The sequence below is a fragment of the Thamnophis sirtalis genome, unplaced genomic scaffold, assembly GCF_051295495.1.
Source record: "Thamnophis sirtalis isolate CommonGarterSnake01/CBP01778 unplaced genomic scaffold, rThaSir2_p1.2 scaffold_2, whole genome shotgun sequence".
Lineage (NCBI taxonomy): Eukaryota > Metazoa > Chordata > Lepidosauria > Squamata > Natricidae > Thamnophis > Thamnophis sirtalis.
The window spans coordinates 48,228,063-48,242,273 of NW_028261382.1; the positions used below are offsets into that span (position 1 = coordinate 48,228,063).

Below are 14,211 nucleotides of genomic sequence, written 5' to 3' on the forward strand. Positions count from 1 at the left end.
GCAGTCAGCTGGCAGTCAGCAGAAGTAGCCTGCACTACTGCGTCCTAACCACTGCACCACTCCAGCTCCATAAATAAAATAAAATAAAATAACATAAAATAACATAAAATAAAATAAAATAAAATAAAATGAATAAAATAAAGTAAATAATACTGGCCCTGTGATTTGCCAGTTGGATTTAAGAAAAGATGGAAGAACCTGATGCAGCCAAGTAAGAGACGCTGCAAACTTCTCTTCCCCCACCCCTGCCCCACAAGCTGACCTGTTCATTGGGGATAAAGTCATGGTTTGTGGCTCAATGCCATGATCATATTCACACATGCCAAGAGCAAAATCCAAAACAACATACTTGGTCTAGGAAAGGAAAGAGAAAAAGGAAAAGAATGGAATGGAATAGAAATTGAATAGAATAGAATATCAGAGTTGGAAGGGACCTTGGAGGTCTTCTAGTCCAACCTCCTGCTTAGGCAGGAAACCCTACATCACTTCAGACAAATGGTTATTCAATCTCTTCCTAAAAACTTCCAGTGTTGGAGCATTCACAACTTCTGGAGGCAAGTTGTTCCATTGGTTAATAGTTCTCACTGTCAGGAAATTTCTCCTTAGTTCTAAGTTGCTTCGCTCCTTGATTAGTTTCCACCCATTGCTTCTTGTTCTGCCCTCAGGTGCTTTGGAGAATAAGGAGACCCCCTGTTCTTTGTGGAAACACCTGAGATATCAGAATGCTATCATGTCTCCCCTAATCCTTCTTTTCATTAAACTAGACATAACCAGTTCCTGCAACCATTCTTTATATATTTTAACCTACGGACCCCTAATCTTTTTTGTTGCTCTTCTCTGCACTTTTTCTAGAGTCTCCACATCTTTTTCAACATTGTAGTGACCAAACTGAATGCCATATTCCAGATGTGGCCTTAGCAAGGCATTATAAAATGATATTAACACTTCACATGATCTTGATTCTATCCATAGGATAGAAATAGACTAGACTAGGATAAATATGAATGGAATGGAATAAGAAATAGAAATAGAAATAGAAGTAGAGTAGAATGGAATAGAATGGAATGGAATAGAATAGAATAGAATCAGCATAGTCACTGCTTGCATTGGTTGGGGACAATAGAACAGAATGGAATGAAATTAAGAATAGAATAGAACAGAAATAAGAATAGAGTAGAATGGAAATAAGAATAGAATGGAATGGAATTAAGAATAGAATAGAAATAATAATAGAATAGAATTAAGAATAGAACAGAAATTAGAATGGAATGGAATAGAACAGAATAGAGTAGAAAATAAATAGGAATGGAATGGAATAAGAAATAGAAATAGAGTAGAGTGGAGTGGAATGGAATAGAATAATAAATAGAATAAGAATAGAATAATAGAATTAGAATAGGATTCTGAAAAGAATAGAATAATAAATAGAATAAGAATAGAATAATAGAATTAGAATAGAATAGGATTCTAAATAGAATAGAATAGAATAGAATAGAATTCTTTAGTGGCCAAGTGTGATTGGACACACAAGGAATTTGTCTCTGACGCATAAGCTCTCAGTGTACATACAAACAACAAAGTGATAGGTCATATTATAGATCATAGTTACAATCAATAATCATAAGATACAACAATACATACAAATCATTGATACCAACAGAAGGGAAAGATGAGAAGATGAGAAAGAAGACCAGATGAGAAGGATAAAAGCAATACGTGGCTAAACATCTTTAGGCCTAAGATAGAGCTGTGGGAATGAAATGTTCAGCAGAGTGACGGCATGGGGGAAAAACTCTCTTTGTGTCTAATTGTTTTGGCATGCAATGCCCTACAGCAGGATCCAGAGGGGAGAAGTTGAAACAGTTTACGTCCAGGATGTGAGGGGGTCTGTAAATATTTTCTCAGACACGAGATGAATTGTGCTGTTGACCCAGTTCTCACAACATACATAAACTGCCCTCCCACCTCTTGTCCTGCCCCATTCCTAGCATTAGCGTGGAAGGGGGGGGGTCGACACAGGAGGAGAATAGGCCAGTTGCCCAAAGGCTAGGGCATTGGAGCACTTCAAAGGCAACAATAGCCAAGATGAAAATAGCACTTCGCACTAGCTGTAGCACTTACTATATCCTGCTTCACGGGGCTTGCCAGCCCTCTCTAAGCGGTTTACAAAGTCAGCAAATTTGCTCCCAACAATCTGGGTCCTCATTTTACTGACCTTGGAAGGATGGAAGGCTGAGTCGACCTTGAGCCAGTCAGAATTGAAGGGGAAGAAAGAAAGGAAGGAAGAAAAGAGGGAATGGGAGAAAGAGGAAGGAAGGAAGGAAGGAAGGAAGGAAGGAAGGAAGGAAGGAAGGAAGGAAGGAAGGAAGGAAGGAAAACACCAATAGCACTTATATACCACTTTACAGTACTTTCCAGCCCCCTCTAAGTGGTTTACAGATTCAGCCTCTTGTCCCCAACAATCTGGGTCCTCATTTTACCCACCTCAGAAGGACAGAAGGCTGAGTCAACCTTGAGCCAGTCAGAATCGAAGGGGAAGGAAGGAAGGAAGGAAGGAAGGAAGGAAGGAAAATAGCAATAGCACTTAGACTTATATACTGCTTCACAGTGTTTTGCAGCCCTCCTAAGTGGTTTACAGAGTCAGCCTCTTGCCCCCAACAATCTGGGTCCTCATTTTACCCACCTCGGAAGTCTGAGTCAACCTTGAACCAGCCAGGAACGAACTCCTGGCAGTGAGCAGTGAGTTAACCTGCTACACAAGAACTTGCCACAGCCCACTCACTGCAACCAACTCAAGGGTCAACTAACTGCAGGACAACTCAGCAAGGACAAAGGTTGACTCAGCCTTCTGTCTTTCCGAAGTCAGTAAAATGAGGACCCAGATGGTTGGGGGCAAGAGGCTGACTCTGTAAGCCTCTTAGAGACCCTGTGAAGCGGTATATCAGTCTAAGCGCTACTGCTGTGCCAAATAACATCACAGCACTTGCAAAAGCTATCGCTTATTTTCGTGGGCTTTTCAGTTGGGAAAGCGAAGCGTTTTAAAGCTTGCTGGTTACAGGATCTGTTTTTCCAGCCATAGAGGAGGCTCCCCCGCCGTTGAAAAAGGAAAGTTGCAACTCCAGCCAAGAACTGTCCCAGATAAGGGCCCAGGGAGACAATGATGCCATTCAGCCAGACGAGGATGCCCCTGACTGCCAAGGCCCCTGGGACACAAATGCAACTTTGCCCCACAAGCCGAACTGATTAAAACAAGGGAAAATCAGCCAAATCTGGCTTGAGACCAATGGTGAAATAACAAGCAAGGGGAGGGCTCAGACCCGGCCGTGGAGCTCTCTGCAAGACTCCCATCTGGACCTAGTCCGGCACTAGAGAGATATTTCTCTTACAAAAATGAAATTCAGTGGTGAAAAGAGTCAGGTTCTACATTTAGGCAAGAGAAACCTAATCCACAGGTACAGTATAGGTGGTACCTTGCTCCATAGTAGTAACTGGGAGAGGGATCTTGGAGTCCTAGTGGACAACCATTTAAATAGGAGCCAGCCGTGTGCAGCAGCTGCCAAAAAAGCCAACACAGTTCTAGGTTGCATCAACAGAGGGAGAGAATCAAGATCAAGGGAGGGATTAATTCTAATCTATAAAGCTTTAGTAAGACCAAACCTAGAGTACTGCATCCAATTTTAGTCTCCATCATATAAAAAAGATGTTGAGACTCTAGAAAGAGCTCAGAGAAGAGCAACCAAGAGGATTAGGGGACTGGAGGCTGAAACATATGAAGATCAGTTGCAGGAACTGGGTATGTCTAGTTTAATGAAAAGAAGGACTAGGGAAGACATAATAGCAGTGTCCCAATATTTCAGGGGCTGCCCCAAAGAAGAGGGAGTCAAGCTATTCTCCAAGGCACCTGAGGGCAGAACAAGAAGCAATGGGTGGAAACTAATCAAGGAGAGAAGCAACTTAGAACTAAGGAGAAATTTCCTGACAGGGAGAATAATTAATCAGTGGAACAACTTGCCTCCAGAAGTTGTGGGTGCTCCAACACTGCAAGTTTTTAAGAAGATGCTGGACAACCTTTTGTCTGAAATGGTGTAGGTTTTTCTGCCTAAGCAGGGGGTTGGACTAGAAGATCTCCAAGGTCCCTTCCAACTGTTATTCTATTCTATTCTATTCATATTCTATTCTTATCCATATTCTATTCTATTCTCATTCTCATTCTATTCTATTCATTCTAAAAAGGCGCAATATTGAGCCTTGACTGGCACATCAATCTACGAGCACAATTGAGCCCCAATATTCTATTGCTAAGTAAGACACTTCTTAAGTGAGCTTTGCCCCATTTTACAACTTCTCTCGCCACTGTTGCTAAGTGAATCACCATGGCTGATAAGTTAGTAACCTGCTTGTTAAGTGAATCTGGATAACCCCCTGGACTTTGCTTGTCGGAAGGTCGCAAAAGTGGGAACACGTGGCTCCCCGGGGACACTGCAACCGTCATAAATACAAGTCGGTTCCTTACAAGCACCTGAATTTTGAACACGTGACCATGGAGATGCTGTCCATGGTCGTTAAGTGTGAAAAACTTTTTTCCAGAGACGTTGTAACTTTGAATGGTCACTAAATGAACTGTTGCATGTCGAGAGCTACATGTTCTCCTTTTGGGCCGGATATGAGAAGAAGGACATCCATTTACAACAGTGTCCCTTGAGCATTTTTGGAATACAGGACCATCCCTCCCCGTTGACATATTTTTAACACAGTTCAAACATGATAAAAAGAAAAACACCGAACAATGCCTCCACTATTTACAACCAGGGTGAAGTACTGTATTTTTCGGAGTATAAGATGCTCTGAAGTATAAGATGCACCTGGTTTTTGAGGACGAAAACAAGGGGAAAAACATTTACTTCTGCCTCCCAGCAATTTGCCTCCTTGCAACAAACAGCAAACAGTACAGACAATATACACAGTTTGCAGTGTTATATTTCAGACTATACTTGTACAGATGCTGTTAAAATTGATGTGGCTTTCTGGAAGTATACTTATTCTCTACTATTTGAAAGAAGATACAATAGCATTGGGCCTCTCTTCAGATCGAGCATTTATTTTAAAAAGCTTCTTCATTTTGTCTAGAACAATAATAAAGCAGTCTTTAAGAAATAAGTCTGATAATTTGAACACTCTATAGGCATTTATTGTTATTGACTTACCTCCTTGCAGCAAACAGCAAACAGCCTGATTAGCACAAGAAAAAAAAGTCTGCCTCTGCCTCCCAGCAATTTGCCTCCTGGAACAAGCAGCAAATTTCACTTTCAGTTTCAGCAGGGGCCTCCCGATCATCAGCTGTTTCAGGCTGCAGGGATTGCTATAGTATAGCCTATTGCAGCCTCTGCAACCCCCATTTTCCCTGTTTGCTGCAAGGAGGTAAATTGCTGGGAGGCAGAGGCCAAAGGGTGGGGGACGGTGGGTGGGGCTACATTCAGTGTATAAGACTCTTTTAGTGGGGGAAAAGATGCATCTTATACTCCAAAAAAAGTTCTGTATCTTTGACTTTAGGGTGTGGGCAAGTACCATGTTTCCCCGAAAATAAGACCAGATCTTATATTAATGTTTTGCTCCAAAAGATTCATTAGGGCTTATAAGTATAACTATAATCTTTATTATCATTGAACTTAAATACAACAAAATTGGTTAGAAATTATTTTCTGGTTAGGTCTTATTTTGGGGGAAATACGGTACTAAGTGCATCCGTCTGGCTGACAATCTTAACTGGGGCTTATTTTTGGGTAGGGCTTATATTATGAGTATCCTGAAAAAATTATGCTAGGATTCCAGTTAGGTCTTATTTTCAGAGAAATGGGGTAATTGCCTAAATTAAAATGCTTTGAGAAAAACGAACATGGATTTTGAAGCCATTTCTTTAAAAAAAATTGTGTTAAATCATATTGTGTTAAACAATATGCGAAGTCTGAATTAACATGTGGAGGTGGGCCTCAGCCTGCTGGTTTTCCAGCTGTCAAATTTCTGTTCTCTCTAAGGCAGAGTCCCCCAAAGTTTCCTGGCTTTGCAAGCCAGCAAAGAGGGGAGAATAGATATTCCGTGCGAGCCGCCAACAAGCTGTGGGTGCAGTTCCATTTGTGCAAGCGGCACCTGTCGGTTGCTCAAAGGGAGCTGCACACGCACGCTTGCCGCTCGCACAAAACATCTGTGCCCTGTGATCGTGCAAATGGAGTGTGCTTGTGTGAGTGGGGATGTGCCCACCACTTCCATGGCCCGGTTCCAAATGGCTCATGTCCCAGTAGCTCGGGGGTTGGGAACCTCTGTACTAAGGTCACTTTTATTTTTATTTTAGTTTTTAAATTTTATTTACAAACATGTAAAATACACACACACACACAAACACAAAACTTAAGATGTACACCACATTTACACAATACAATACGAACAGGAGCTTCCTGTTCTTTCTAATAGCAATTGCCAATCGATATCGCTCACCTTATATTATTTCCCCTTCTATTGTATTTCATTTGGATTTCACCATTCTTAACCCTCTTATCTTACTCCTCTGTCTGCTATATTGGCTGATTACCTCTAGTAAATTTAAACCACTTGGATACATGTATGTGTGTTAATTGTCCTTAACTACTATTTTTGGGTTTTGTTATATTCCTTCATTGATTCTTGTTTCTTTCCTCCATCCACCTATACCATTTATCCCATATCTGGTAGAATTCTGATTCTTCATTTCCCTGGATTTCTTTAGTTAGTTTATCCATTTCGGCACAATCTATAACCTTTCTTATTATTTCATCTTCGCTTGGAGTTAATTTGTTTTTCCACTTCTGGGCAAAGGCAATCCTTGCTGCCGTAATTATATGTAGTATTAAATACTGAATTTCTTTTTTATATTAGGTCACTTTTAATCTACCCTATTTTCCCAAAAAATAAGACCTCCCCAGATAATAAGCCCAATCGGACTTTTGAGAGCATGCGCTAAAATAAGACCTCCCCTAAAATATTTAAATGCATGTGCAGCTAGTCCCTGCTATTTCCTGGGGGGAAAGGGGGGCAACACGCCCCACGTGCCCCACATGGACCTGCTATCCATGCGGAACGGCCTCGTGGAGGCTGCTCCCACAAACCCTAGCTACCGCGCCCCTTCTCTTAGTGGCCGCCATAAAAAAGAGTGTCAGGCGCAATGACGCTAGGGCTGGCAAGAGTGTGCCAGAAACAGAGACAGAACTTCTGGCCCTCTCTGGATCAGCTGAGCTTAAGGGGCCTCCTGCACCTCAAAAATAATAAGACCTCCCCAAAAATAAGGCCATGGGCTTATTTCGGGGGGGGTCAAAAGAAAATAAGACCCTGTCTTATTTTCGGGGAAACACGGTAAGGATTAATCCCTGAGCACCTTTCCACCACCTGGCACCTCCATCCTAAATGACTCCCTGAAGATCCATCCTTCCCAAATCCCGTCCATCCTGATTTTATAACAAATCCCAACAGGGCTATCTGCTTAGGAAGAAGCTGTTGCCATGTTGTGGCAGCTCACACAGAATGGGCAGCCTTCGCACACCAAGTTTGGGATTAGGAGACTCCCACACAGTTTCTCACCCTCTTTCTCTCCTGCCTGCAGAGCTGAGACAGGCATTGAGAGAGGCTCTAAACTCAGCACAGATCCCAGAAAAGGCCCAGAGAAGAAAAATGAACAAGGGCAAGGAAGAGAGGGCCTATGAATCACTGGCTCTTATCTGATTGGTATTTATTGCATTTATACCCTTCGTTCTGACTACTCAATATAAAGGGAAGGCTTAGAGAACACCCCTAGAGATAGGCTGGGGGGAGAGGAGAGGGGGGGGAGGAGAAATAAGGAAGAGAGAGAAAGGAGAGAGAGAGAGAGGAAGAGAGAGAAAGAGAAAGGGGGAAAGGGGAGAAAGAGAGGAGGAGACAGGAGAAAGAGAAGGAAAAATAAGAAAGAAAAGAAAGGAGAGAGAGAAGAGAGAAAATAAGAAAGAGAGAGGGAGAAGAGAGAAAGGGAGGAGAGAGAGAGGGAGAAAGGAGAAAAAGAGGAGAGAGACAGAAGGAGAGAGAGAGAGAATGGGAAATAAAGAAAGAGAGAAGGAGAAGAGGGCGAGAAAGAAGGAAAGAGAGAGGGAAAAGGGAGAAAAAGAAAGGAGAGAGAGAGAAGGAGAGAGAGAATGGGAAATAAGAAAGAAAGAGAGAAGGAGAAGAGAGAAAGAGAGAAGGGGAGAATGAAGGAGAAAGAAGAAAGAGAGAGGAAATAGACAGAAGGAGAGGAAAAATAAGAAAGAGAGAGGAGAGAGAGGGAAAGAGAGAGAGAAGGAAAAATAAGAAAGGGAGAGAAGGAGAGAGAGGGGGTGAAGGGAGGGGGAGAGATATCCCAAACCATTCAAGGCATTTCAGGACCATCTGGAGATATGAACCTGTCTCTCCCTGGTCACAGCCCAACAGGTTGACTGTGTTTCCAGTGGGACCTGCAAAGGGATGCTTGGCCTTGTCCCTGGAGGTCCTTCTCTCCCTCAACCTCTTGATCTGCTGGGGGTGAGGGAGGCCCAGTTGCCCATCCTCTGCATTTTGATCCTGTGACAATGGGGGAGGGAACGCTGCAAAGTCCGTCAGTGTGAAAAACAGTCCCAAGTCCCTTTTATCCCCCCAGCGCCGTTGTAACTTCAAACAGTCGCTAAACAAACCCTTGTTAAGTCGAGGGCTACCTTAGAGAGCCGAACGTGGCAAAAAGCAAACCCTTTTGCTGGAGGAAGTATCCTGGCACCAAAACACAAGTTTCTCCAGAGCCAGAAACAACAACAACAACAACAACAACTAGAAAACCCCTTTTAACCGAGTGAAGGAGGAGGCCAAAAAATTATGTTTCTCAGCTTGTCCAGGCCCGGGCAGTGCAGAGGCAGCTCTGTTTGAAGGGCCCCTTCTGGGATCCTGCAGGCCCATCAGAGAGGCAGCGGCCAACCCTTGGTTGTATAAACAGAGGCATAGAATCAAAATCAGGTGAAGTCTCAGTACCGCTTTACAAAGCCTTAGTGAGGCCACACCTGGAATCCTGCATCCAGTTTTGGTCGCCACGTTACAAAAAAAAAAAAAAAAAAAGATGTTGAGACTTTGGAAAAAGTGCAGAGAAGAGCAACTAAGACGATCAAAGACCTGCGGACTAATACTAAGAACGGATTGTAGGATTTGAGTTTGGCCAGTCTAGAAAAAAGAAGGACTGGGTGGGGGGGGGGGGATATGATAGCAGGATTCCAGAAAGAAAGAAAGAAAGAAAGAAAGAAAGAAAGAAAGAAAGAAAGAAAGAAAGAAAGAAAGAAAGAAAGAAAGAAAGAAAGAAAGAAAGAAGAGGAGGGCAGGAGGGAGGGAGAAAGAAAGAAAATGGGTTGAATGGATGAAGGAGGGAAAATGGGATGGATGGATGGAAAGAAAAAGAAAGAAAGAAAAAGAAAGAAAGCAAGAAAGAAAATGGGTTGAATGGATGGAAGGAAGGAAAATGTGATAGATGGATGGATGGAAAGAAAAAAGAGAAAGAAAGAAAATGGGTTGAATGGATGGAAGAAAAATGGGTGTGATGGATGGATTGATGGATGGAAGGAAGGAAGGCAGGGAGGGAGGGAGGGAGGGAGGGAGGGAGGGAAGGAGGAAAATGGGTGGGATGGATGGATTTGAGGGGCCGCCCCAAAGAAGAGGGGGGTCAACTTAAATTCCAAAGCACCAGAAGGCAGGACAAGAAGCAACGGATGGAAACTAACCAAGGAGGGAAGCATCCTGGAACTAAGGAGAAATTTCCCAGCAGGGAGGACGATTAACCTGCGGAACAGCTTGCCACCAGAAGTTGTGGGGGCTCCATCACTGGAGGCTTTTAAGAAGAGACTGGACAGCCACTTGTTTGAAAGCGTATAGGGCTTCCTGCTTGAGCAGGGGGCTGGACTAGATGACCTCCAACTCTATTCTGATTGATTGATTGAAAACTGGAGATGTAAGTAACAGAAGACCGGCATATGCAGTTCTTAAAAAGCATTTGCATTTCTCAGCAAAAGTCGCCCTGAAATACAAGCATCCCTCGAGCACAACCAAGCCCCAAAATTTGTCGTTAAGTGAGACATTTCTGTCGAGGTCCTAAAACGGGGCAAAACTCACTTCCCAACAGCCTTGCTTAGCAACAGAAATTTGGGGCTCCACCGGGGTCGTAGATTAAGGGTTCCCTGCAGTCTCCAAGGAAGAAAAGGGTTAACATAAAGCAAATACAGAGTATGTGAACAGGCTTGTTATCTTGGCTTATGGCTTAACAGCCGATGTTAATCAGTGTTTCCGGATGCTGAGTTTGCTAAAATGTCCTTTGGAGGACAGTGGACGGCTGGGAGATAAATGCACTCTGTCATCCTACTTAAAACACTAGATGGTGGATTGAAAATTTTTAGAAACCGGTTCTCTGCCTAGTGGCTCGGTGGGATTGGCCATGAGGTATGTGGCCTACTCAGCCTCCTGCACCATAGTGTGTGTGTGTGTGGGGGGGCGTTTTCACCCTCCCCAGGCTCTGGAGGCTTTCCCCAGATTCTGCCAACCTAGCAGTTCGAAAGCAGGCAAAAAATGCGAGTAGAAAAATAGGTACCACATTTGGTGGGAAGGGAACAGCACTCCGTACGCCTTCGGGGGAGTTGAGTCATGCCGGCCACATGACCACGGAGACGTCTTCAGATAGTGCTGGCTCTTGGGTTTTGAAACGGAGATGAGCAGTGCCCCTTAGAGTCGGGAACGACTGGCACAGATGTGCGAGGGGAACCTTTACCTTTACTTAAGGGAAATTTAAGTGGGGAGGAAGAATTGGGGAAATGGTTCCCCCTTACAAAAGTGTTGAGCACACACTTTCAACTCAGCCGAAAACATTGCAAACTCTTGACACGGGAGACGCTTACTCACTTGGACAAATCAGCGCCTCTTTCGCGGTGATGCTCTTGTTACACGCGTAGCACATGGTCATGCCGGAGACCGTAATAGAAGTGAAGAGGTGCCCATTGGTGTAGCGGGCGTCCTTATCTTTGCCTTCCTTCATCCTTTCTTTTTCTTTGTTCTGAAAAAAAAGGAAATCGAGAGAAAAAGAGGGCGCTTGTTATCAGGAGGGAACTGGTGAACAAGATTCGCTTGACCTGAATTGCTGGATTCTGGTTTTTCCCGCCACCCCAAAAGCATTCACACATTCTATTACTCCAGGGTCACATAGGTGAGTGCCTTTTGCATTTAACACCGCAGAGACTCCTCACACCTGGACATAAATTGTTTCAATTCCTACCTTCAAAACGACGCTATAGGGCACTGCACACCAGAACAACTAGACACAAGGACAGTTTTTCCCCGAATGCCATCACTCTGCTAAACAAATAATCCCCACAACACTGTCAAATAATTTACTAAGACTGTATTCCTATTATTCTTCTCTTCCTTCTTAGTATCTATCTCTCCCCACTTATGACTCTAACCATGTTGCTTGTATCTTTATGATCTATATTGTTTTATTTGTTTCCTAGCATGATTTGATTGCTTATTAGTAACCTTGACTATCACTAAGTGTTGTGTCTTTTGATTCTTGATGAATGTATTCTATTTTATTTATTCTTTATGTACACTGAGAGCCTATGCCCCAAAGACAAATTCCTTGTGTGTCCAATCACACTTGGCCAATAAAAAATCCCATCCTGCCTGTCCTGTCCTGTCCTGTCCTGTCCTGTCCTATCCTATCCTATCCTATCCCATCCCTATTCTATTCTGTATGCACCAAAGACAAATTCCTTGTGTGTCCAATCACACTTGGCCAATAAAGAATTCTATTTAAAAAAAAAACAACCCACACATTTAATTTTGCAGATACCTTTTGATGCAGACACACCTGGGAAGGGGGCACGTAAAATCTTTAGCTCTGTGGTTGGGTCAAGTATCAACAGGCCAACGTGAAAATATGTTATGGTCTTTTCTCCCAAAACCCCAGCGTCTGAAAGTATTTGAGGTCCGAAATACAGCCACCTTCCGGATCTATCTCATATCCAAAATTTCATGCAGCACATTTCTTCTTATATAGAGACTCACTTGAGGGAAACGTTGCTTAAAATAATTTTCAATCCAAGATCATGCTTACCGTTTCCCGTTTCGCCTGGAAAGAATTAGCTGCTGAAACTACAGCTGTATAGTAAAAGACACGGGATCTCCCCAATTACGAGGGTCCCTAAGATCATCAGCCCCAGCCGACTGACCCAAAGCGAGGACAACTTCCCAGTTCCACATCTACTTATGGAATTTATGGAATTTAGAACAAAGCCAAAAACCATGGCCAACTTCAGCAAATGACTCAAATAAGGGAGCCAAAAATGAACTCTTAAAAACCAACCAGCAATCAGCCGAATCCCACCTCTTCATCACAAGTAGAAATAAATTTGACTCGTAAAAAATGTGCTCTTGCACATTTGATGACTCAAACGAGCAACTTAAGCTATAAATACTTCAAAAAAAACCCCAAAAACGTGAACCAAACTTTCAGTGGAAACGAGTCGCTTAAGGAAATTAATCAGCCCCGATTCCTTCCTGACTCTTCTTCACATCCAAAGGCCAGACGAAAAAGCCCCCGACACTCGGCACCTGCCCCCCCCAACACCCCTTTCCCACGCTTCCCCCAACACACCTTTCCCACGCTCCCCCCCCCCAACACACCTTTCCCACGGTCCCTCGCTGGCTCTGGTTCAGCCGCTGTCCGTTCCTGCTCCCCCCTGGGCTGGGAGGGGGGTGTCCAGGGGGTCTTGAAATCCCAAGGGCCAGCTGCCCCTCATAACCTCGCGAGTAGCTCATCCTAGCCCCAAGGAGGATTCGACTGAATCATCCAAAGCCTCCTAACTGACTCAACCCCCGAGAAGGGCAGCAAAGAAAACCAACACACCACGTTGTGAGTTTGCTCGGAAAGCCCAGATTGAGGCGCTGCTACGACGAGGAGGCGGAGAGAAAAAAACGAAGAGGAGGAGAGAAGGGGGGGGGGGAGAAAGACAGCCAGGCAGTTCATCTTTTGCGGTACCTCTCTGCTTCCAATAACCATGACAACCGTGGGTCTGACGGAGAAATTCCACCACCGTCCCTGTCGTGCATACCTCGGCACTCAAACGCAAGCCAACATCGCCCAACCTGGCGCCCCCCAGATGTGGTAACTGAGCCCCAAGCAATCTAGAAGGGGTGAGACTGAGGAAAGGCTCCTAAACGCGTGTGCAATTGGCCAGTTGTGTTATAAACAGCGATGGAAAACGGGTGGGCGAGTGGGCCAAACGAGCCACTGTACCGATACGGTGGCCGCTGTTCCTGGCTACTACCAATACGCCATTACCGGGCCGTACCATCCGGGACCCACCACTGGCTGGAAGGGACCTTGGAGGACTTCTAGTCCAACTCTCTTGCCCAGGGCTGGAGTTCTTATTCCATCCCAGGCAAACTGGCAGGAATAGCCAACACCCTAGATGATAGGCTCAAGATCCAGATGGATCTTGAGAGACTTGAAACCTGGGCCCTCTCTAACGAAATGAAATTCAATGTAGAGAAAAGTCAAGTCCTACACTTAGGCAAGAAAAACCGAAAGGACACATATAGAGACTGGGTGAAACCAGGCTTAATAGCAGTGACTGGGAGAGGCATCTTGGAGTCTTAGTGGACAACCAGCTAAATAGGAGCCAGCAGCCAAAAAAGCCAATGCAATCCTAAACTGCATTAACAGAGGGATACAATCTAGAACAAGGGAAGTCCTAATACCACTCTGTAAAGCCTTAGTAAGGCCACACCTGTGAATTCTGCTCTTTCCCATCCAGCAAAGTTTTTCAAGGGAGGATTTACAGTCACAGACCTTATCTTGGAGAGCTGCCAGGCCGATATCTGCAAAACTTGACAAGGAGTCTCGGAGGGTCACGAACCAATGAAGCTAATTGTCTCCTGAAAACTCCACTCCCCTGTCGCTCCTCTTTTATTCCCTCTGGGAGGGACTATTCATTGTCCACCTGTGGCCTTCCTCCCAAGTCAACCCCTGTTCTTTAGTCCTTCCCTTCCTCTGGCAACTCTGCACATGCGCACACTGGGAACAGGCTCCAGTTGCTCTTCTGCCTCACTGAAGACAGCTGATAACTGGCATACGGCCCTGGCCCCCTCTCTCCCTCCGACACAGAGCCCTCATCTGAG

General features: G+C 44.4%; 1 protein-coding gene across 1 annotated transcript in view; it reads right to left on the minus strand.

Moving 5' to 3' along the window:
- ARHGEF2 (Rho/Rac guanine nucleotide exchange factor 2) overlaps nucleotides 1-14,211 on the minus strand; it is a 162,810-nt gene that overhangs the window by 41,039 nt on the left and 107,560 nt on the right. Inside the window, exon 7 of the mRNA XM_087705352.1 lies at nucleotides 10,936-11,086. Within this exon, the coding sequence (XP_087561478.1) occupies nucleotides 10,936-11,086 (151 nt within the window). The remainder of the gene's footprint in view (nucleotides 1-10,935; nucleotides 11,087-14,211) is intronic.